A 26,337-nucleotide genomic window follows, 5' to 3' on the forward strand; every position below is an offset into this window, starting at 1 on the left:
CAAACTATTCAGCAACATTTTAAAACTGCTTTCTAAATCTAGAGATATCTGAAGAATAAAAAATTATTGATATGGTATTCTGTGTGATTGAGAATGTATATTCCAGGTTTTACCTCCTTTTTGTACTTTATACCAATAACGATAGAAAACCCTCTATTTTTCCAAAGTTAAGAGCGCAGTCTCAGAATCTTGGGAAAAATTATTAACTATATGGCTTCCCTGTGCTAGTGGTTGCTGATTATAGGTGGCTTTGCCAATCTCTGTTTCATTAAACACATGGGCAGTGGTTATATTTTTGTCCTGCCTGAAATAAGTAACATTTTCCCTTTCTGCTCAGATTCTAAGAGGTAGATATTTATTAATTTGTCTTCAATCTCCATTTTTGGCACAAGATCAGATAGTTGTTTGGCATTGCAAAGATTATTTAAACAAAATAGATTGTCTAGATCTATTTTGACAAAGTTCAGGCCTTGGTTATTTTGGGAATTGGAGAATGGAGACCTAGACAGAGTGAATAAACCACTGCTGGTTCTGTGGTTTGGGATTCTATTTAGTGTGGCATTGACCAATCTGAGCTGACTGGTGGGTATACAGCACCATCTTATAGTAATTCAAAAATTTCTGATAAGCGAGTCTCCAAAGGCAATACTGGGAATTTTGGCTTGTTATCATCTGTATTGTACCATAGTGTCATATAAGGATATCATTTTTCTATGTACTAAAACTGTTGAGAAATGTACTACATAACCCAGAGATTTAGGGGAACATATCATCAGTATGCAGATATATTTCTTCCAGCTTGTGTTTAAGTGTGGGTATCTTGAACCAGCATGAGAATAAGGATAAGCCAGATGTTGCTGTTTAACCAAAGCTAGATGCACTTGCAATCTCCTTGAAGAAGCAACTACATTATATAGGAATATACCTTATTCAACCATGATTGAATGATAACCATTATCGGAGTACACAAATCTGTAACAGATTACCTATTCTTTGTTGTTGCTGTTGTTATACTACTGTAATAACCTCTACATGGGACATTCCTTGAAAACCCATTAAGATTTATACTTGGCACAAAACATTCATTTTGGTTGTATTCTGTTCATTCTCAAGATTCTACATTGCTAACAATTTGAATATGTAACGTTTCCAAATATATGCAATTCCAGATACAATGAAAGCTCAAGAAAGATAAAAAATACAAATGACAGGCACACATGAACCTCATCTTCAATTATAATGCACTTTCTTCCTGTGCAAGTTGGAACAGATAAATCTCCACAATTTTCCTAAAGCCTAAGAGAATGAGGCTGATTGCACCTCTGCCAGGAAGAAGTTCAAAGGAAATAGGCGGCTATTAAAAATGCCCATTTTTAAGGCCCCATTAGATAATAATCCAATAGGGATGGGATCCGGAAAGAGTTGATCCCATTTAGTTGGACAGGGAGATGAATACAGAAATATTCTGACCCACAGTGGCACAGTGGTTAAAATGCAGTAGTTCAGCAGTTCAGTTCTGACTGGCTCAAAGTTGACTCAGCCTTCCATCATTCTGAGGTCAGTAAAATGAGGACCCAGATTATTGGGGGCAATATGCTAACACTATAAACTGCTTCAAGAGGGCTGTAAAGCACTGTGAAACTCTAAGTACCAGTGGTAATTCTAAGTACCATTGCTATTCTGTATTCATGAATATATATATCCATGAATACATAGCTGCAGGAGCAGAGGGTATTCTCAAAGATCATACTGTACCATTGATATTGCAACTGTCTTGCTTATCAGTCTGCTTCCAGGCATAACTCAGAGTGTTGATTATAATCTTTATAACCTTGCCTTTGGATCAAAGTATTTAAAAGATTATTTCTGTATAGTCTCACTTAGCCTATATAGTAGCTGAAAAAGTCTTTCTTGAAGTTCCACATTTTTATCCCTTTCCTCAAATCCAGGTATAACAGAAATAGTTTTTCTTGAAACCATCGCCATTTTCTTTACCTTCTTAACTGGATAAAATTTGTCTGCTTTCAATTTTCAGTCTTTTCCTTTATGACTTTTGCAGGCTTTATTAACTGGTTTCCTAGTAATTGTGTCCTTTAGATTTGATATTTTAAATAAGCATATTGGATCCCCCCCCCCTAGGATTCTGCATTTTAAATCTTAATTTGGGGGTGGGGTAACCATTGAGTGTTTCTGAGCAGACCATGTAAAATCTACTCACGTGCTTCCAAGGAATCCCCTCTCGCTGATATTCTTCCTGTTCTTGCCTCAAAACAAGTTGAATGAAGAGCTGTTGCAACTTCTCATTGCAGTAGTTAATGCAGAATTGTTCAAAACTATAAAAGGAAAAATCAGTAAATAATGCCTTAAATCCTCCTATGAACCAATATATACATGACTGTCTCAAGATATTTCACCTGTTATTGTCAAAGATCTCAAAGCCATAGATATCAAGAACTCCAATCACTGTGTTTTTGCCATGAACGGTGCTGTTGTAATCTTTCACTGCAATCCCATCATTGATATGCATCACAATCCAGCAGAAAAGGCGTTCATATATTGCCTATAAACCAAAGTACATCAATCAATTTTATTTGGTTGGTTTAAAACTCAGATTTAGTAAGCCTGTATTTTGTGTTAGGCCCTGTAGCCTTATAAAAAAAAACTAGGAACCATCCAGTTCTAAACTACTGCAGCAGTAAAAATCTTATGAGAGTTAAACAAATAATCTGCAAATAAAGCTGTTCTTTTGTTGTAACATTATTAAAATTGAAATGCGGTTATTTTCAGGACATTTAGTTCATTAAAAAGGTCAGCCAGTTCCAGATTCCTTCTCCATCACTGTATTAACTTTACTGATGATATACAATGTGTTTCACTGAAAAAGTAGCTACAAGTGTGTGCATTCCAATCTCCCCACACACAAAAAATATACTTGTCTTCTCACACCTTATTTCACACTTTCTCATAGTATGACTTTTACATCATCCATTAACTTAGGGAATTCCAAAGATTTCATAAATCTCCAGAAAATTCCAATCACTAGTGTGTGTCCCCCCCAAAAAAAAAAATATAATAATAACTGGCAATTCAGACAAACTTCAAACAATACTTTGATTTCTGGTCACAAAAAATAAGGCAATTATTGATCACAGACAGAATATTTCTGATAACTGGAGAGAAAGTTACCTTTTTCCTTCTTACATAGATTGTTCATGAATGGCAAGTGATAATTTACTTGTGGATTTTTTTACGTGGCAACTTTGGACCTTTTTGAATCAATCATATTAACTTTCACTTAAAAATGAAGATATCATAAACTAAAAAGGTAGACTTCATACTGATAGGATGGAATCTATATTCACCTTTGCAAATGCATTTTTGCCATAAGTGGCTTCCTGCTCTGTGTGTTGCTTATCAATGATATCACGACCAGTAGCTACAGTTCGAAAAAGCAGGGTCTTTTCTACCATATCAGCTTTAGTCGAGAGCAGATCCGCAATGACAGATACTAGCTTGCTATTTTCAATCATTGGTGTTTCTCCATCCACAGAAAATTTCAAGTTGCCCTGGAAAAAATATGGAAGAAACATTTTCATTTCTTCAACAATTTCAGCATCAAGCACAAGTTAGGTATTATATCTGCTTAAAAACTATGGCTATTTCTTTGATTCATCCCAAACTAGGATAATAAATATTCCATATCCACCCTAAACTAAAACATTTCTTGCTAGGGAACCAAATTCCTGATACATTGTTTTGCTGAGAATAAATTACACCTTACTTATTAAAATTAATAAAAGAACAAATCCACTAAAGAACATTGGAAGTTTCTACAAGTAATCATCTACTTACAATCACAATTAGACCAGAAAACTCATGATTAAGTGTTGTAGTGGTTAAGGGAGGCATCACTTGACCACATTGAGGTTGTTAATTGAGATAACACATGATTGCAACTTGTAACGTTCTCTGCTGGCTTCCTCATTGACTTTGCTTGTTGGAAGCCAGCTGTGAAGGCTGCAAATGGCGATCATGTGGCTCCAAGAAACCACAACTGTTATAAATGTGAGTTGGTTGCCAAGCGCCCACATTGTAATCATGTGACTGTGTGGATGGTTGTAAGTGTAAGTTGTCAGCTACATCGGAACTTCAACCACAACTTGAACAATTGTAAGTCAAGGAATACCTGTATTTTTTTGTAACCATGGAAACCTGATTCATTCTATCAGCTTGCCTATCTTTAGAAATAAACCTGGAATCTGAATATCTTTGATCTTTAATATATTTAAATAGAATTAATGTCTCTCACCCAAATAAATGTGCATGTGATGGGATTCAAAAACTTTTATTATCGGTTCTGTGGCTTGGTAGGTGTGGTGTGGCTCGGTGGACATGGCATAGCAGGGGAAGGATACTGTAAAATCTCTATTTCCACCCCACTCCTAGGGGAAGGTTACTGCAAAATCCCATTCCCTCCCCACCACACTAACCTGCTTTCCAGCTCCATTTTCCTGTGCAGGGCAACAAAGGAAGACCCAGCCAATCAGCCGGGACTTGGGAGGCAGAGACTAGATGGGGGCAGGGCCAGTCAGAGGTGGTATTTGCCGGTTCTCCGAACTACTCAAAATTTCTGCTACCGGTTCTCCAGAACTGGTCAGAACCTGCAGAATACCACCTCTGGTATAGATGCAAAATGTAACTATTACCCTCTTGTTCCCGATGTTCCTCATATAACCTTACAACATACTTTCTTTCCATAAATCTAACAGCAGAGAGATCCACTTACCAAATGCAGAATGGCAGCAAGGATTTTGTACACTGTTTGAATCTCTTCTGGTCCAAACCCAATCACTTTCATCGCATCAGCAACAGCTTTAAAATCTGCACTGTCATTAATGGCACACTAAAAAAGAATCAAACAGAAACATGAAGTCCCTCTCTTGCTTTAACACTAGGAATACGATGTTAAGCAAGGGAAAATAAGACACTCATCCCTACATGGGAAAGCCAAAGGAATACTTCAACCAAAACAAAGAATAAAGTATTAGTAATAGTAGTAAAAAAGTATTACATGAACCAGCTGATAGGAAAAAGAAAAGCAAAAGAGAAAGTCTATTTAATCTGTTAAAATACCCATAATGAATCCAAATTAATAATTAAAAAACTCTAGGGGGTGATGGAGGTTGGGGGTTGGATGAAAACAAGGAAAAAAGGAGTAAATGAAGCTGCAAGAGAGAATATAAATTATCCTTTCCTGTTAGCCAAAGTCATACAAAACACAATAATGTTAATTAGGAATTGAAGATAAATAGTTGGCAAAAGTAAAGTTGGTAGCTATCCCGTAATAAGGTAAACTTTTCAAAAGTTTTCAGCCAAAAGTTTGGATTTTTTCCCTAATTAAAAAAAAAAAATAGCAAGGAGAATTTTAAACCAATTTGGCCAAATTTGGAAACTTATTTTATTATTGTTCTCAAGGAGCAAAAAAGAACATAGCACAGAATTCCAAATAAAAATAGGTAACTATATACAGTATAATACAAGTAAGGTAATGTGAGATGCAATACAGGTAGTTCTTGACTTACGACCAGAATTGAGTCCAAAATTTCTATTGTTAAGTGAGACATTTAAGTGACTTTTGTCCCATTTTACGACTTTTCTTGCCATAGTTGTTAAGTGAATCACTTCAGTTGTTAAGTTAGTTACATAGTTGTTAAGTGAATCTGGCTTCCCCACCGATTTTGTTTATCAGAAGGTTGCAAAAGATGATCCCATAGCCCTAGGACAGCAACTGTCATAAATTTGAGCCAATTGTCAAATGTCTGAATTTTGATCACATGACCATGGGGATCCTGCAGTAGTCATAAGTGTGAAAAATGGTCATTAGTCACTTTTTTCAGTGAAGTTGTAACTTTGAACAGTTACTGAATGAACTGTTAAATGAAGAAATACCTGTAATATCCAGAGCACTGTTACCTGTCTAATTCAAATCCACATTCATAGTCATAATTAGGTAATACATGCTCTTTTGGCTCATCTTTTCAGAGCTATTTCCCCACCAGATTCCTCAATGACTGCAACAGTGACAGAGTCTTAATTGGAAAAGATGGTACGGTACGGTACGGTACGGTACGGTACGGTACGGTACGGTTTGGTTTGGTTTGGTTTGGTTTGGTTTGGTTTGGACCTCATACAACAAAATCAAACACCATCTTCAGTTTATATCATGACCATGAAAATAAACACAAACACACATCCTTCACACTCCACAAATTGAACCGAACCCCCCCAACATAGCATCAACACTGCACTATACATCAGAATTTAAAAGAGCTACTGCCCTGGGATAGAAGCTGTTTTTCAGCCTATTTGTCCTTGTTTTTATTATTCTGTACCGTCTGCCAGATGGTAATAGTTAAAAAAAGGGGTTCCCAGGATGAGATGGATCTTTGAGAATGTTTTGAACTTTCTTAAGGCAGCGGGAGCTATAAAGTTATTCCAAAGAGGGAGAGGGTAACCAATGATCTTCTGGGCAATGACATTAACCCTCTGGAGTGCTTTCCTATCTGCCACTGCGCAATTGGCAAACCATACAGAGGTGCAGTAAGTTAAAATACTCTCTATGGTGCAGCGGCAGAAGATCACCAGCAGTTTCTCATTCAGTCGTTGTTTTCTGAGAAGTCTCAGGTAGTATAATCTCTGCTGGGCCCTTTTGTCCAGTGCTGCAATGTGAGCATCCCAGGTCAGGCCCTCTTTTATGATAACACCCAGAAACTTAAAACTGGCCACTTGCTCCACTCAGTCTCCATTGATAAGCAAGGGCTGTGTGTGTGATCTGTTCCTTCTATAGTCCACTATAAGTTCCTTGGTCTCATTGGTGTGGAGGACCAAGTTATTGTCTCCACACCATGAAAGCAACCGGTCCACCTCATCTCGGTAGGCAGACTCATCCCCTCTGGAGATGAGTCTCACCACTGTTGTATCATCTGCAAATTTAGTAATAGTATTACTAGCGTGAGTGGGAATGCAGTCATGCACATGAAGAGTATAGAGTAAGGGACTCAACACACAACCCTGTGATGTACCAGTGTTAAGAATAAGGGCTGAAGAGGCATGATTACCTAATCCAACCCCAGGAAATCCATAATCCAAAGGCAGATTGAATAAGAAAGTCCAAGGTCCAGAAGTTTAGACACTAGCCTATGTGGAGGAATTGTGTCAAATGCAGAACTAAAATCTACAAAAAGCATCCTCACATAGCCCCCCTGCTAGAGTTTTATGTGTCTTGAAATTAGCCCATGTTGAATTGTGTAGCACTGTCAAACATTACTGCAGGAAAGGTTTTATGACATTTTGCATTAGGATACAAACTGTTCTATGGTATAAAATGTTTTAAAATTTGTCAAATTTCAATTACACTGAAGTCAAGAGTCATAAATTTGGACACGTTGTATATATATTAGCTCATCTGAGGTATCCTGATTCAAAACCTGTCCTACCATTTTAAAGATTACAGGAATCAGAGTTTTTGTAATAATAAAAATAAATTACACAATAAAACCTTTCAGTCATTTTGCTATTAAATTAGCCATAAATTTTGCTGTTAAAATGTGGCCTTGGAATTATTGGATGAAGTTATATATTTTTAGTTTCTTCATCTAAAATAAATCAGATACTGTAAAAGATTCCATAGAATACCCTAAAAAGTTTGCTAAAGATGTAATTTGTGTATTTTATATTCTTAAAATTAGTATGTTTCACCCTTTGAATCCTGATCTGGGACCTTAATAAAAGAGTTGCTTTGGAAGTTGACCAATTAATATTGGAAATATACTGCAACATTCATTTTTAAGCAGTTTTTAAACTTGCCAATCAAAATTATTTGTAAGTATTGATTAAATAGGTTAAACTCATATTAGAAAACAAATACAAGATCTCCAAATGTACGGACTGATAAGAAATAGTTTACCATGCAATAGTTTCAAAGGGAAAAATGATTCTTCCTCACCTTTGGTTGTACTCCAGTACTAATATAGCTGTATGCAGATAAATCTTTATGTAGATATAAAGATCGCAGAAGCTGCTCAGAGCCTCCTTGAAGAAGCTAAAAAGATAAAAATCAATTACTTAAACCAATTGTGTTGACAATGGAGAGTACTGGTAGCTCAGGGTTGAAATTAGGCTCCTTAGTACTCACTAACTTGATTTTTTTTCCTTGCAGATGTTTCATTATCCAAACTAAGTTACATCATCAATCCTAGTCACTAGCAGTGATGATGTTACCTAGTTTGGGTATTGAAATGTCTGCAAGGAAACTACCAAGCCCACAGAGCACCAAAGACCTCTTACATCAATTGTCTTTTTGGTGCTATGTATTATTAATAATATTACCGCCTAAAAGACTCTTTCTTGATAGGATAGTCCATGTCTCAAGCATGCAGTATAAAGGACATTGAACAAATATAATATTCAACAGTGAAGAGGGCTTCAAGCATTGCAACAGCTACTCCTTTACTAGTCATTCCAGATAAGTTAGATTCTCTCTTACATAAGGCTATTTTGGGGAGGAAAAAGTATATGCTTTGAGTGGCATTCAACCCCAACTATGTGCTACTCATTACCACTCAGCAATGCTATTGATACTTGATCTGTCTTTAGGACCTTCCTTCTGGAATCTCAGCTAAGGGGCATCCTTCATTTAAAGACTCTCCTTCCCTCTTCTTTAATCCTGTTATAAAAGATGCAACTTTTAATGGAGTTATCTTAAACTATTACATATTCAAGAACTTGTGTTTTTTTCGGGATTAGGAAAGTTTCTCCTGGGGTCAGAATGGCTAGCATCCCAAAATCTTTAAATATGTATTTAGGTTCATTGCTTCATCTAAACCAATATATTGGGGGAGGGTCTACCCTGAAAGGACATTAAAACCTGGCTCTTCTTTCACTGAAGCATAATGGGAAGGGAGCCCAGCTTGATGATGATGATGATGATGATGAAGAGGAAGAAGAGGAAGGGGAAGGGGAAGGAGGAGGAGGAGGAGGAGGAGGAGGAGGAGGAGGAGGAGGAGGAAGAAGAAGAAGAAGAAGAAGAAGAAGAAGAAGAAGAAGAAGAAGAAGAAGAAGAAGAAGAAGAAGAAGAAGAAAGAAGAAGAAGAAGAAGAAGAAGAAGGGAGGAGGAGGAGGAGGAGGAGGAGGAGGAGGAGGAGGAGGAGGAGATGCAGAATGGCATGGAATCTTAATTTTGTGTTTTTATTATTTGTGGGTTTACTAGCCATCTAGGTTGTTTTAAATAATGTAAGTGATCATATACATTTCTCAAATAAATAAAATCAGTGGCACAATCTTCACACTTCTCTAGTAAAACAATAAACAGTGATGCTTTACCAACATAGTAGCCTGGCATAAAAGTACAGTATACAGAATCCTACTTTCCAAAAGAAACAGACATTGTCCTCTGTAAAAGGCTACCCTAAGGCACTATTAGCTGTTTCAGAGGTATCCAAGACAGGCATCCAGTTACTATAATTGCTAGCAGGCACAGAAGGCAAAACCATGAAGTATATGGAAATTATTTCCATCTGCAGGCTAGAACCAGTATGATCTTCTCTTCCAAGGAAAATAAAAACATCAACCAACATTACATTTGGATAAAGGAAATCTAAAGAGCCAGTCTTTGAGCCTCAGAATGGAATAAATTATCTTCTACAGCAAAATGGCTACACAAGGACTTGTCCTTTGCACTGGGAATGAACTAGGGAAGAAAGAAGGATGAAGCAAACTGATAGCATAAAACAATGAAGAACATTGTTCTTCTAATAAGAGTAGAGTGCATTCCTCTGAACTCAGAAGTGATTACCCATAATGTGCCTAATTTCATAGTTGCAACTCACCTGGTAGAAGGAGTGAAAGTTTCTTTCTCCTAGCTGCTGTACAATTACCCGGGACTAGAAGAACAAGAACAACAAATAATACCTAATTTATTTTTTAACCTGTACTATCCTAAGCAAACAGTTTACATTAAGTTAAATATTGAAAACAGGTTGTTTTTAAACCTAATCTTGCCCTATTTAAATAAATTATTGGGAGGCAGAAGGGGGATGGGAACTAGTTACACAATTTGTGTTATTGCAATGTAACAAAATATGAATGTTGTTGTTATTGTTATATTTATTTATCTGTTGAAGTGCTATGGCTATTAGCCATCCAGAATCATGTGAGAGATGGGAAGCCATATAAGTCCTTTACATAAATTAAACAAATAATGAGGGTCTTTCAGTTCAATAGTGACATAGCAGCCATTTGCAATGAACCAATTTCAGTGGAAGTCTGGAAGTCTTATCCCTCCAAAGGGCAACTAGCCTATGGAAGGCCTTATGAGGCTGCTGCCATAATCCAGAGGGACAGACACTTTATTCAGTATGACCGAGGGGTAGAATATCTTCTGGGATCAATCAGATCAATAAGTAATAGCAGGACTTCAATAATGCTACTGGTTAAGGTTTCATTAATCTTAATCTGTTAAGTGAAACATTTGGTTGTAAATATGAGCCCATTCAACCGATAGAGATTTATTGCAGGAAAATGTAAAAAAAATAAATAACAAAATGCAAGTCAAGTGTCAAATACTGGAGATGTGGTCACATAAGTGGGGAGGGGGGGTTATGATGCAATTGTAATTTCAAGGAGGGGTTGTAAGTTGCATGGTTCAAATTTGGGAGGTGAGGGGAATACTGTAAAGTAACTTCTAAATCATCAAAGCTTTAGTGCCTATTCCAAGATTATCATTCTGACAGAGTAGCAAAGCAGAGTGAGGGGAGGGGGAAAGGGGAGATAAACATACAGTATATGTTCTGTATAAATGTTTAAGAAAAACAAATGATGTTGCTTTAAAAAAATAATTCTGCATATAGTCACAAAACTGAAAGCTAGACAGCTCTTAAAAACTGCCCTATCATCTCTTCCATTTTTAAATGAGGTTTCCATCAGGCCACAAAACATGTAATAGTAAATTTCCTTACAACCACATGATCATCTATTTAAAACTATGGTCTCTGTTACAAATATATTTACTGAAAGTTTTGCAAGTTAAAGCCAACTTTCTCATATACTTAACATTATCCCAAGAATTCACTTCAGTTTTCTGTTATGAATCCAGATGCTTATAATATAGTAAATTTTACTAATTTCTGAAAGATATCTGTGGAGGAGCATGAAAACCCTAGTTACCTTTTCCAGCAAGTAATTATTGATATGTCCACCTATGGGGTCTCCTTTGAAATCAAAATTGATATCCATATATTTTCCAAAGCGGCTGGAGTTGTCATTACGGTTAGTTTTCGCATTGCCAAAAGCTTCCAGAACACAGTTGGATTTCAGCAGCATGTTCTTCACCCTTTAAAGAACACACATGCCCAAAAACTAATAGTAAAGGAACCTATGTCAGACATAATGCTTTTTATAGGTAAGAAACCTAATGGCCATGTTTGTTCTACTATAGCAAGGGTCTTCAAACTTGGCAAGTTTAAGACTTGTGGACTTCAACTCCCAGAATTTCTGGGCTAACATGACTGGAGGAGGAATTCTGGGAGTTGAAGTCCACAAGTCTTAAGGCTGTAAAGTTTGAAGACCATTGTACTATAGGCTAAAGGGGGCCGTCTTTCAAAATGTGGTCAGCAGAAAGCCATCCCAAGCAAAATAATAGATCCTTAATTCTCAATTTACATCTATAGCAAGCTTCATTCTATGTTTAGGAAAGCAGAAATACAGTGGTCAAGTCACTCCCATCATTGTAGGTATTAAAAACTCCTTCTCTCTGTGTGAAGCCAACTATAAATTCCAAATTATGTTCAAGGCCTTAGAGGTTTCAGAGAATAGATTATCCTGTCAAAATATATAGATTATATTGTTGAGATTAGGGTCCTAACTAACAGCAGAAACAGCAAGAAGAAAGTGAAAGCAGTTGTATCCAGATGGCCTGAAATTAAATCTACTTTAAACCTTTAAATTAAAATTTTCAGAAAATAATAAGCCAGACAAGGGGAATTACTTTTTGGGATGTTGGCATTGTCTTAGTCACCTCTTATACAACAGAAAGTTGCTGTTAAAGGGTTTAGGCCACTATTCGATGTTAGAGACCCATAATGTACCTTGAACATTTGATACAATCTATTCTGTGTTCTTCTTCTTTTTGTCTTTTTTTTTTTTTTACCAGAGCTCTTGAGAAACTAAAAGTTTGCATCCTATTGTGGCACCTTCAATTGTACTTTTTTCCTAAGGAGCAATTATATTTTGCGTTCAATTTATTCAGGCATTTTTTCCTCCAAAGCAAATGCCTTACCTTTCAACTTCGGCTCTCTGACTCTGATTGGTAATGGCAGCTATGTACTGCATAATGTATTTACTGGCTTCTGTTTTACCTGCTCCGCTTTCCCCTGAGGACACAAATGAAGGACAGGAATCAAAACACAATGTCATCTAATTCGCTAGCTAAAGAGAACAAGCGTGCTTTGAGCTTCTTGAACTTCTTTATCACTCAAGAAATTAATATTAAGCTCTATGTCTTCATGCTCAATTTCTAGTTCAAGAGAAAAACTAGGCAAAACTTTGAACTCTTTATAAAAGTTGGCCAAAAAAGTAGATAGTATTGGACAAAGAAGTGCTCGATTTTTAAAATAAATAAAGTAGAACAGGATAGCATCTGGCAAATATTTTACAGGTCATATTTACAAAAACCAACAAATCATATTTGATATATAATATTTCTCAGTGTCTAGAGGTTGTAAGCCTCTGGATGGGGAAGAACAGATCTCAGCTTAACCTTGGTAAGCTGAATGGCTGTAGATTTTAGGGTTGACTGGATCTAAGGTTTTTCCATCTTTGGATCCAAATGGATCCAACATGCAATTTGGGATCCTCCTGGGCTCACAACTTCTTCTTGAAGAGCAGGTGGCAGCTATAATGAAGAAGGCTTCTCCACAACTTTGTTTTTTGATCTCAGTTGCACCCCTTCCTGGATCAAGAGACACTATTCAACGCACAGGCCTTAGTCACCTCTCAAGTGTATTTAGTGCAATACAATTATATGGAGTGGCTGTTAAGGAACATCTGGAAGCAGCAGCTGATCCAGAATTTGGAAACACTGGAAGTTCTGGGTACACTTCAATACTGTACATCCATGTTACATTTCTGCTAAGGGAGCTGTACTGACTCCCAGTGTGTTTCCAGGTAGAATTCAAGGTACTAGTTATTACACCCTTAAAGCCTTCCATATCACAGGTCTGCATTTTTTGTGGGATCATTTATCACTGGTTGTTTTTATTCACCCCACAAGGTCTGACAGGAGGGCCATGCTCCATTCTTCAATTAAAGAATGTCATCTTACGGGACCTTGAAAACCTGTTTGTTTGTTTGTTTGTTTTGCTGCAGTAGCTGTCTCTTGGAACACCATCCTCCTCAAGATCAGATTGGCCTTACCTCTGCTGGCCTTCCATTAAGCACTTGATGTGCTCCAGGAAAAAGGAGGTAGGTAAGTCCCACTTTTTGTATTGTCTTATTGAGCTCATCTTCTGTGACCACCCTTGTCTTTTTATTTCAGTAATAAATATTTATTGTTTTAATGTGTTGTTAGCTGCCCAGGATTACATCTACTAGATGGGCATCCATTAACATGAATGAATGGATGGATGAATGAATGAATGAATGAATGAATGAATGAATACCAATCACTCTCTCACTCAATCATAGAACTTATTCAATTATAGCCAGGCTGGACTCACATTTTACACAAAATCACCACATAGACAGTTTGTAATATAATACAATATAAGAACCTAGCTTTAATCTTCCAGCTTTGTTTAAAACATCACCATGACGGGAGGTAGCAGGTACCTCTGACCCACCTGATATTACAATGCATGTGTCCTTTGATCGCCTCTTCATGGCTTTATATGCTGCATCTGCGATGGCAAAGAGATGAGGTGGCCTCTCATACAACTCACGCCCTTTATACTGCTCAACTGTATCACGGCCATAGATATTCAAATTCTTGTAAGGATTTACAGAAACAACTACTTCCCCAATAAATGTGTAGATCCGTCCTTTTTCAAACCTAAATGGTGCAAGACAAAGGTGACAGAAAAATTTAAAATGGTTAAAAAGCAGACAACTAATATCATATAACTAACATGAGCTTCGTACTTTAATGAGAAGCTCATTTCATCATATTTTTTCCTCATGATCAAAGAATTTACTGACTGTAAGTAAGCAGTAGTTGAAGAATTACATCAGTAATTTTTTATGTTAAGTTCAGGCAGAATTATGTACATTGTGTATGCCTTTTAAGTTATTTATGTAGAAGCAGGATTAGGCATCTAAAAATTCAGGCTATTCATGAACGTGTGCACAGATACATCCTTAAAGTTGCATCTCTATTAATAGTAATGCTTAAATATATAATGCATCACAATTCAAACTCTAAAAATCTCAGAAAAAAACCCAAGATTTTGATATTTAACATTACAAAATGCCATTATCAAACCTTTAGTTTTCTACTGGGAATTTAGTTTTTCCACCAGTATACTATGAGTCCAAGTCACTACAGAATAGTATTCCAGATTATTTATTTGTATCCAAGCTTTATTGGTTTGACCCAAACATATCCAACAAATCTTACCCCTCCATGACAACAACCCTCTGAGGTGGATTGTGCTGAGAGAGGATGACTAGCAAAAGGCGCCCAAATGGTTTTTATGACTAAGGTGGGACTTGAACTCACGATCTCCCGCTTTCTTGGTTCCTTAACTATTAGACCAAAGTGATTCTTTTTAAATTTGGTTCATGATAAAAAAGAACATATTTTGAGTTAGGAGCAATATTTTCTCCTGTTTTATTTAAAGCAACTTTGTTTTTGCATCACAACAACCTGTTAATGTTTCTTTACCTCTAGACTTCATCAGCCTGTTTCAACTCTATGGGATTTGATGGCTGATGGAAGCTCAGTCCTGTTTGTTCTCAAACATTACACACATTGTTCTTCATCAATCACAAGGCAAGATATGACAAATATTGTTTGGTAGCTCCATTGGACAAAGAAACACAAAACCCAGTACAACCAGTAAAGCCCCAGCTTTCAATCGTTTGTTTAGTGACCATTCAAAGTTACCACAGCACTGAAAAATGGTGACTCATGACTAATTTTTACCATTGCATTATCACAATGGTCAATGATCAAAATTTGGGCACTTGGAAGCTGGCATATCTTTGTGACAGTTCCATTATTCTGGGATCATGTGATCACTATTTGTAAGCTTCCCAGCCACTTCCAACAAAAAAAGTCAATGGAGGAAGCCAGATTCATTTAACGATTGGGTGATTTACTAAACGCCTGTAGTGATTTGCTTAGCAACTGTGACAAAAAGGTCAGAAAATGAGATGCAACTCATTTAACAAGTGTCTTGCTTAGCAATGGAAATTTTAGGCTCAATTGTTATAAGTGGTCTTCTACTTATGACTACAATAAGGACCAGAATTTCTTCTGCTAGGAAAGGTGGTTATTAAGTGAGTCATGCCCGAATTTACCACCTTTTTTGCAACGGTTGTTGGGTGTATTACTGCAATTGTTAACTGAATCACGCAGTTATTAAAGAATTAAACTTCTCCCATTGTCTTTGCTTGTCAGAAGCCAGCTAAGAAGGTCACAAAGGCAGTCATATGACCCCAGGAAGCTGAAACCATCATAAGTTCAGGTAGTTCTCGACTTATGGCCACAATTGAACCCCAAATTTCTGTTGCTAAGTGAGACATTTGTTAAGTGAATTTTGCCCCATTTTATGAGCTTTTTAGCCACAGTGTAGCTGTTAAGTTAGGAACATGGCTGTTGAGTGAATCTGGTTTCCCCATTGACTTTGCTTGCTAGAAATTCACAAAGGAGGATTCCCATGAGCCAGAGACACTGCAACTGTCATAAATATGAGTCAGTTGCCAAGCTTCTGAATTCTGATCACATGACGATGGAGCTGCTGCAATGGTCATAAATGTAAAAAGTTGCTTTTTTCATGCCGTTGTAATTTTGAACAGTCACTAAATGAACTGGTATAAATTGAGGACTATTTGTACATGCTGATTGCCAAGCACCTGAATTTTGATTACTTGATTGCGGAGATGCTGCAACGAGCAAGTATGTCACTTTTCCAGGGTCATTGTAACTTTGAATGGCTGCTAAATGAATGGTTCAAATCTCCACTGTATGCAGATATGATTGAAATAGTTACTTACTCACTATTCAGCTCCACAACAGTTATAAACTGATTCAATAATTCCAAAGACGATATACTTATAATATTTATGTAACATCTGGATTGCTTTTTTTAAAAAAAAAAATTTCAACCAGATTTGTTTAAAAATTATTGGATCCTCACAAGAAAGATGGTGATCGTACTTAAATGCATTGTCATTAAATATGGCACTGAAAAAAATGAGTAAAGGGACAGGCAAAAAACAACGAATTCCTGTTTCACCATGGTGAAAAATTTGGTTAATTGGGTATAATTTCTTTTAAATTTGTTCTGGAGATGAATATTAAATCTGGCAGAACAATATCTCAGCTGTGTTTTTGTATGTTGCTAAATTAAATAAAATACTACCAGAATTACAATTTTGTTTAATTTAGCATTAAATTAATGTGTAACCAGAACTTCCAAAATTATTTATCTTTCTTTTTAGGTATATCAGCTATCCACTTCTCCCTTCCTTTCCAATTTTATTTTTTAATTTTCTTCCTTTGTCAAATGCACCTCCTTCTGCTTTAACAGAATGCAAATGATTATCATTTTATCACACGTCCAGTGTTGAAAGCATTTCTGTCAAAAACTTTACCAAAGTCTTACCAAAAGCAATATTTTGCATGCACCCCCAAAAAGTTCTGTATTACGTTTTGCTTTAAAATTGGGAATTCTGCTGAATTTTTCTACCATGGAAGCATACCACTTTTACTGATATACACTTTTACTGAATTTTTAATACATTTTTCAACTCAGTTTTGAGGGCAGTCAGTAGGAAATGCCATTGTGTGCACATTTGGTGTCCCTCCTTTCCTGTACGGGACAAAACAGCAAGGACAGTGAAAGGGCGAATTATTCTTCTATAAAGGAAGCTTGGAAAGGAAACATATTTAATTCAAAGGTTGCCAACAGGCCCAAATTTTACTGGCCCAACTGTTAACTATCCTCCTGGCCTATACCATAGTGTGTGTACACACACACACACACACACACACACACACACATTAAATTGTTAAAGTAGTATATTCTATGGTGGCATAGAAATATTGGAGAGAAAAAGAAATATGGTGACAGCACTGATGGGTATGGGAAGGATGATCACAAAAGAAAAAGGATTTTATGGTGGAAATTTTATTTAAAAACCTAGATAATTTCTTCTTTAATTTAAATTAGAATTAAATATTTAAAAGTCATGCAGGGATCTGATTTTTATTTACTTTCAATATTTCCATTCCATGTTACTGATAATGAATGAATGGATGTTTATTGCAAAGTAGCTAGTTACTAGAGTATGCATTTCAATTCACAAGACAAGGCTTTAAAAAAGATACTTTTCAGACACACCGCAATTTTAATTTACTATGGAACAAAAATCTTGGATAGAAAGAAGCAAAAGTCAAGTCATAAACAGGGGAACACATGAATGCTTTTCTATCTACTTGCATCAAAAGACATCCTAAGCCATTCTTCTTCCATATTGTAGAGTGAAAATAAGCTTGGAATGTCTGTTTTATCCATAGATATTAGGAAAGAAGATCAAAGCAAAAGAAAGGCAATGGAGGATAGAATGAATGACTTCCTACAAAACACAATAAATCAACAAAAGCTATTTCCACTGCCATCTCTCTGCCTGAATTTTAACTCACTTTCTCTAAATAGTCACCTCGTATTTATAAAGTTATGTAGACAAAAGGAAAACAAGGCAACAGCCAAACCAAATTTCTGAATTTAGCAAAAGGTACATATGTTTGGTACAAGAAGGCTGAATTACGTATCTAGATATACGTGCTTGGAATTCATTTTACTAATAGATTATACTATTCAGCCAGATAACCTAGGCTGAGGATAAAAGCTTGTAAGGATTCTAAAGTCATTTATTATTACTGAATTGTGCAGTTAAAACTTCATTTTTTCAAAATGATCTTCAACAGAACATCCATGAATGTTGAAAATTCTAATATTATCTCAAATTTGTTTTGAATCTTGGTGTTAAAATTGTATCCATTGATTCTTGTTGAGCCTGTGATGCTATTTGAGGAGATCTGAGGAGAAAATGAGCATCTGGGTTTGTGGCAGGATCTGGTTCCCATGTTGGCATTGTTGTGTGGTTGGTTCTTCTTTCTTTTAAAAATCTGCTTCAGGCTGGGTTGTCTATATTTAAGTATGGGCTTGCTACCCAATCCCTAAAGGGAAAGCTCTCCACCTCATCCCAATTTAAATTCTACTTCATTTTAGCCACTCCATACATTTGCTGAAGTGAGACACAGCTCAAAAAAGCATTTTTCTTTTAATAACATTTGTTAGAAGGATCTGATAGTATTTTTTCTACTGATGTTGGAAACCATACATTAATTTAGCTTTTCTCCTTCAGTTCTTTGTTATCTCAGGAGTGGTGAATTCAAGACTCCAAATCATTTAGATATCTGATGTATTCTAGAAATATTGACATTTTTAAAGCTCTGAATATAATTCATATTTATTGGATATCAGTTAAGAAATATCAGCTATTTCATAAACCCTAATTTGTTATAGGAGTGCATTTAAGTCCTGCAGAAGCAAAACTGATTAATTTAAGAGGTTCCAAATAAAATAGTGAAATTCATTTCTACAAACTGGACCTAAATTTTGTCTTTGACTTGAAATCTATGTATACTTAATGTGAGTGATAGCATTTGAATGTTTCCTGATCTCTAGTTCCTAGATTTTCAGAACGGTGAGCTACACTGGAAACTCAAAGAAAAGGGGAGAAAAATAATTCCCAGAAGAAGGTTGTGGCAAACTATTTCTCCAATATTGCAAGAAATTGACATGGAAGCAGCAATCAAGTGTCATGGCTAACTTGAGTGTCTTTACTATCCAATAAATTCCAGGTGGCAGCATTTGGCAGCAGGTGGATGATTTTTTAAAAAAAAAAAGCTAAAGAGAGTCACACCTAAATAGAATTTAAATGGGAGAATATCCAGAAATACCAAGACTGTAGGCTAGATAGGAAAAAAAAAACATTCTGGAATGTGTATGCCAAGACATACCAAGACATTGTTCTATAATAGCCAAATCGCCAGGAATCAAGCTCAACTTGAAAGAGATTTTATATTTATTTTTAAATCCTATGCACTCCGTGGGACTTATTTCTAAGCTAGCTTGCATAGTATTGTCTTTACTGTTACTTCTCTGAGAAAATATCTCTTATTCTCTTTTCCAGAATCCAATTTTCTACCTCCTTTGAAAACTGTTAGCATGATCACATTGGCAGATAGTCCTCCACTTATGACCACAATTCAGCCCCAAATTTCTTTGCTAAATGAGATAGTTGTTAAATGAATTTGGCCCCATTTTATGAAACCATTTTTATTCAGTTGTTAAGTTAGGAACATGGCTGTTGAGTAAATATGGCTTCCCCATTGACTTTGCTTGCTAGAAAGTCTCAGAAGAGGATCCCATGAGCCAGCGACACTGCAACTATGAGACAGTGCGTCATAGGTGTGAAAAAGTCATAAATCACTTTTTCCAGTGCTGTTGTAACTTTGAACGGTCACTAAATGAACTGTTGTAAATCAAGGATTACTTGTACCGCTTTTTCAGTGCTGTTAATAGTATTATTTATCTAATATGAAGTAAAGAAAAGAGAAATAAAATCATTTATTATCAGGAACAATAAAGAAATTACGAAGAGTACACAACAAGCTTATCAATGTCGTTCAAAGAGCAGAGGTACTTTAATTCCCTGTGTTTAGTTCCCTATGGATGCTATCTTGGACTATGCTTCCTTGGCTAAATTCCATGTGCTGCACAACAGCTTTCCAGCGAAAGCAATCTGGTCTCTTAATTGGAGTACTATATACCATGAAGCATAGTTGTTGAGATTAAAAAAAGCTTTTTAATAGGTAGCAATTTTAATCTGAGTGGATAAATTTCAATAAGCAGGTAATCTTTGACTTACAACCATTCGTTCAGTGACAATTCCAAGTTATAACATCATTGAAAAAAGTGATTCATGACTATTCAGTATCCCCATGGTCACGTGATCAAAATTCAGATGTTGGCAACTGGTTCATATTTATGTCTGTTGCTTTGTCCCAAGTGATCCCCTCTTGCAACCTTCTGACAAGCCAACTCATGGGGAAGCCAGACTTACTTAACACTAATAAATGCACCAATTCACTTAACTACTCTGGCAAGACAGATTGTAAAATGGGGCAAAACTCATTTAACAATAGCAACAGAAATTTGGGGGTGGATTGTGGTCATAAATTGAGGATTACCAGTGTTGACAAGGAAATACATAGACAGAACAATGCAATATTTGGACTTATCTGTATAGTCAGAGCAAAGTAGAAAATGATTTTTACCAGATATTTACTAGAGAAGCTAGCATTACTAAATCATTATGTATTTTCCAGATCATTTATCTTCTTGAATATAAACTTTTTGCTAACTTAAGACAAAAACAATCTTTAATATTAAAAAAATAAAAATAAGAATGAGAAAGGAGACAACTCCAAACATTAAAAAATAAAGAAAAGAAAAAAGATAACTTATTTTATATTTTACAGGTATCAATAGTCATCAGTTTACTAAAGAATTCATTACTATACGAACAGTATAGAATATTATTATAAAATAATACAAAATCTGCAATAGTACATATTGCTACATGTTTTGCTTAACAGAAAATATTTTTCCAACAGACAGCTCACATATTTCTTACAGTTATTTCTTTATTTCTGGAATAATATCACATTTCCTATTCAATCTTTTAGTTACCCTTCATGATTGTTAGTCATAATTCCTGATAGTCAAATTCCAAAATTTTAGCTACCTTCTGTGCTTATTACAGCTATAATTCCTGATAGTGAGATTCCAAAGTTACATGGAAACTTGCCTCAAATATAGATTTTCCCCTCCTAGTTGTCAAAGCAAAGCAATAAAAAAGCATAATTTCTTAAAAGTCCCTTGCTGTTAATGGGCTGCAAGCTGTCAGCAACTATGGTATCAGAAGCTTCACTGTTTTCTTATAAAGAAATATTTTACATTTATCTTGCTCTATGTTGCTTTGTGAATACAGAGAACTTCTAAATACAGTAGAGCACTGTTTCTGAATTTCAACATTTGAACTTCAAAGGAAAACCGGTAGATCTAGCTAAAATGAACAACACTATTCAATCAATTATATATTTATTTTTGGAATGCTAGCCAATTATTTTATATACAAAATGGGAACACAAAGATGTTTTTTTCAAAAGAGATGTGTCCACATTTTTTTAATTGATCAATTTTAGGCCCATTTCCTTTCATCCAAAAGTATATATGAATTCAGATAGCTATATGATGCATTAAAAAGTCCCTTAACGTATCATGCATACAAGGCTATAATAAAAGCAGCAACATTAGCAATGAAATACGTGATATAAATATATATTTGGTATTTCATTCTAGAAAAAAAAATCCAAGTGGAGTCAATTATACAAAGCACTATGTGTACTTGTGAAAATAAGGCCTTAACAGCAAGTTTCCAAACATATAGTAGTGTCTTCCTTCCATTAAAATGCCTTTCAGCAGTAATTGGAATATGTACAAATATACTCAGTTATTAACTGGGGGAGCTAATGCTTTTCTGGAGTTCTTTTCCATAATTCTTCTGGACAAGAGAGGCTGGATATTATTCAATATGAATCAACTGCTCTCTGCTTATATGTGACCATACAAGCAAAGACTTGAGTTCTGGTTGCCTCACATGGGAAAAGCAACAATAACAAAAAAAGACAGCACAAAAATGATGTAATTCCAACAGGGAAACAAGTGAGGGTGACACATTATCCGACAAGTCCTAACAAGCTACAACTTCTTATCAACAAGTAGTAGTAAATAATGTAACATTTGTTTTCATATCCTGCGTTAGAATAGTGAAATCACAGCTAAAAATGATTCAAAAGCAGGTAAGACAATATATTCTTTAACACATATCAACAGTATAAGTAACAATACACGCTGCACAGAATTAATCGGACAGACTGCTAATTTGCACTTATATTACGGTAGCATCCAAAGAGCTAATAATGATAAAATATAAATAAAAAAACACAGAAGTTTTTAAGTACTGCATGAATCTGAACCTAAACACTGTGGATGAAAACCAAGAGTAGACAATTCACATAGATTCTCCAGGAATCCATTTGCCACCATAAACTGCACTGACACTCAGTCAATATCATTCAGCAGCAAAAATGGTCAAATTTCACACAAACATATATGGAATGCAATTATGAGCAAGAATAGAAACAGGAGGGCTGTGATAGACAAATTGCCATAATTAATTTGAATGACCACAATTTTCTCAGTCCACACTACTCTTTGAGGGCTTCGTGCCTCTTCAACCCCTTCAAAACATGAGTTAAAAATATTTCAGCTTTTTCTAGTAATGTTGCCATGTTACTAAACAGCTTCCTGCTAACTTCCAGAAAATCACAAGGCTAAACCCCCCAAAACTACTCATTCCTGAGATAAACCATGATTTATTGTAACATTATCTGTAAACTCAGTTCACTCTACAATAAGCAACAAAAAAGGTTTAAACATGACTTTCCCCCCAATATATGAACACATTCATAATTTCCCCCAAATAATCAAGTTTCATAATTAAGTGGCAGCTATTAATCTTTGTCCCACTTTGTCACATAAAAATAAATCATATCCTGGATTCCACATAGTAAAACTGTCTGTAGCAAAGTTTATAACCTGTATTAATATTAATTTCTTCCTCAGTTACACCAGACTGTGTAAGATATAAAATAGTTAGTATTAAGAAAAGCAAAAGAGGAGGGAGGCATGAAAATCAGATTCCACATTTTTAAGATGGATAATTGGTAAACAATATTACCATTATTAATGGGTGCTGCCTTTAAAAAGGCAAAAAACAGGAAAAAATGAATCAAATTTTTCAAGAAAAATCTTGTCTAAGAAGTTCCTCTTGCTATAGGAAGTTCAGCACACATGTACAGATTGCTTTAATTGGGGAAATAAATATTCGTAAGAACAGGTTTATTCAAAGTACAGATAGTCTTTGACTTACAACTATTAGTTACTGACCATTCAAAGTTACAATGGCACTGAAAAAAGCAACCCATGACTGTTTTCCACACTTATGACTATTGTAGCATTCCCATGATCGTGTGATTAATATTTGGATACTTGGCAACTGGTTCATATTTATGACGGTTGCAGTGTGCCAGGTCATGTGATCGGTTTTTGCGACCTTCTACAAGCAAAGTCAATGAGGAAGCTACATTCATTTAATAATATTTTGGCTCAAGTGTGGCCATAAGTTGTGTCTACCCGTAACGAAAAAAAATGAAACAGACCTATCTTTTAACAGATTTAAGATAGTAAAAATTAAAATTCAAAAAACATTTTAAGTATGTAGTTGTTTGTTATGTTGTTACTTTAGAAAACAAGCATTTAAGGTTTTTGATTAGATGACAACCTACCAATTACATACAAGGTTTGAAATGTAAATTCTATTAAAGATATAGGACAATAGATATAGAAAAAGAAATAGGCCAGCATATTGGACAATACTGTTAAATTTATACCCTATAGATCCTATTGCAAAATAGAGACAAAGTGTGATAAAGGTTTCTTTTCTATTCCTAATCCCACCCACTTTGACTTATTCATAAACATTCCAAAGACCTGAGTAGTTGCAAAACTAACATTTTTAAAGCTGGCATGTCATCCTCCCTCAGAATTGAAACTGCCCGCTCCACTTTTAACTAAGGAAAACTTTTATGCCTCAGGCAGGTGTACAATCCTGTAGAACAAACATTGCTTTTCCACCTCCCTTTTATACATTGTGGGTTGTTGTCATTCAATTGTATTATAATACTCCAACATTGGTTTCCACACTTCAAGATATATATTAATCTGAATAGTTGTTAACATACCGTAATTTTCAAGAACAAAAGAAATAGTGTGTTTTAAGGCTGTGAAAATCCTTCAAAACACAGCTGAGTATGTATAAAGCACCTCTTTTCAAATGATAGAGGAGCTGCATCTTCCATACACATACGCTGCCTATAAAACTACTCCTAATTATTTACAATGGTATGCACAAATAACCAAACAGAGAGACAACTGAGAACAGCTTTCACAGAAATTATGTGATGCTAGAAAAGGAAGCACTATAGCTATTTAATTTTTTTAAAACAAAAATATGCTCTGGACATGTTTCTGCATGTTCTGAAGCACCTTTTTCAAAGTTTGCTGAGGTCTACTGAATACATCTTTGATAAGAAATGGCACAGATTTCAATTAAGAGCTAGGTCTTTATCCAATGGAAGATTATTTTGCATCAATTCATACTAGATCTTAGCTGCTGAATTTATCTGAAAAAATCCAGAAACATAGTTGAGAATACACACACACACAACCATGGACCCATGTTTGATTAACTTATATTGAAATTGGACAATACATTGGTCCTTTGATTGAGAGATTAAAAGAAAGTTAACTAGAATTGTCAAATACGATCATATCAAATATCAAAGGCATGAAATAGCAAACATTTACTGTTTGTTTAAGAACAGTACATCTGAAGAGTTACAGCAGATTGTTAGTATTTCTTCCTTCACAGTTGGCACTGAAAATCCATAATCATAAAAAGAAAGGCTTGGAAGGAATAAGTCATCTTTGTAGTTCTCAAGAAAGCACGCAGCCAACCATAACAGTATATGGTGGAATCTTCCACCTACCAATTACAGTGACTTTTGGAAATTTAACTAGTTTCTAGTTTCATCTAATGGCTTACCTATACATTATCCATATCCCAACTATAATATAATAACCCATTTACCATTGCTATGTCCAAACAAAAAGGCTTCCATCTTGGAGCCAGGCCACCACTCAGACAGGTTTTAGCCAGATCAAAATAATTTGACAGGAAATGGGGGGAATCTATGCAAATATTATAGGTTGCATGAGGAAATCACCTCTGGAGGATCAATCACTTCCTGGGCTCCAATTGGCTAACTATAGGACTACCTGCTCTCATTGAGTTAAGGTGTCTTCTTCTCCATGGAAATTTTGGTTTTGGCTCTTAAAGAAATCAAAACTTCCCCCAAAGAAATGCTGCTGACCTTGTTGAAGCTGATTCCCCTATGATGAGCCATTAGAAGGTCTTTTAAACTCCCAAATATCAGGGCGGCAAAGTTAGGTTTTGGCATAAAATAGAATCTACTGACCATTGATCATCAAGCAAAAGAAAACAAACTTCTATGGTGTGTGCTCTTCCATTTTGCCAGGTGAGCATTACTATCAGAGCTGGGAATTATCTTCAAGAGAGAGAGTGGATGAACTCTTAAGAAAAATCCTCAAACAACTGAGCTGCAATGAGTATACCAACAATGCCTCAATATTTTCAAAAGTTATATAGTTAACTTTTCATATAGTTATATAAGTGTAAACTATATAAAAATAGTTATAGTTAATCCCTCAATTTATACAAACTTATCTTTCAAATTCTTATCTTGCTATCACTCTAAATGGACTGGGTTTTTAAAAAAAAGAAAACAAAGATTTACCAAGTATTTACAAGGTGATAAGTTCAAAAAAGGCCTAATATTATTTGTTCTATAAAGTGGCAAAGAAAATGTTTGTATAGAATAAGCATGACGACCTTACTGAGAAGGGCCAAGCCAATTACCAAGCAATATGCAAGTGACTCAGACAGACACCTCCCTAATTCCAGGAATGCTTTTAAAGCACCGTCAGACTTTTAAGAGTCCTTGCTTATAGCCAATATTAATAAAAGTGGTTTTAGTCTTATTGTGGAATTGATGTCTTGCCTTGGACTACATAGTGGGGCTCACAATATTGGAACAATCAACTTATATACTGAAAAGGAATATATGATGACTCGTCAGTCCTTCAGTTATCTCTGCTCCTTGTGGCTCAGTGGACTTCATTTCACCTGAATTGTTTACCAATAACTACTTATTTTCAGTTGTTGTATCTTTTCTAAGCATTTTTCATGCTGCTCTTTTTAATGTCCATATTTAATGGACATTAA

At 35.5% G+C, this 26,337-nt stretch overlaps 1 protein-coding gene across 2 annotated transcripts in view; it reads right to left on the reverse strand.

Annotated features, from left to right (window-relative positions):
- Positions 1-26,337, reverse strand: part of MYO1D (myosin ID) — a 134,693-nt gene that overhangs the window by 98,949 nt on the left and 9,407 nt on the right. For both annotated transcript variants that reach the window (XM_026718251.2, XM_087916389.1), the window contains exons 2-10: positions 13,896-14,104; positions 12,335-12,428; positions 11,224-11,389; positions 9,888-9,941; positions 8,006-8,101; positions 4,787-4,903; positions 3,363-3,566; positions 2,415-2,560; positions 2,219-2,333 (exon numbers count right to left, since the gene is read on the reverse strand). In XM_026718251.2, coding sequence (XP_026574036.1) covers positions 2,219-2,333; positions 2,415-2,560; positions 3,363-3,566; positions 4,787-4,903; positions 8,006-8,101; positions 9,888-9,941; positions 11,224-11,389; positions 12,335-12,428; positions 13,896-14,104 — 1,201 coding nt within the window. The remainder of the gene's footprint in view (positions 1-2,218; positions 2,334-2,414; positions 2,561-3,362; positions 3,567-4,786; positions 4,904-8,005; positions 8,102-9,887; positions 9,942-11,223; positions 11,390-12,334; positions 12,429-13,895; positions 14,105-26,337) is intronic.

This window comes from Pseudonaja textilis, chromosome Z (assembly GCF_049901715.1).
Source record: "Pseudonaja textilis isolate UNSWEBS1 chromosome Z, rPseTex1.2, whole genome shotgun sequence".
In the NCBI taxonomy this organism is placed as follows: domain Eukaryota; kingdom Metazoa; phylum Chordata; class Lepidosauria; order Squamata; family Elapidae; genus Pseudonaja; species Pseudonaja textilis.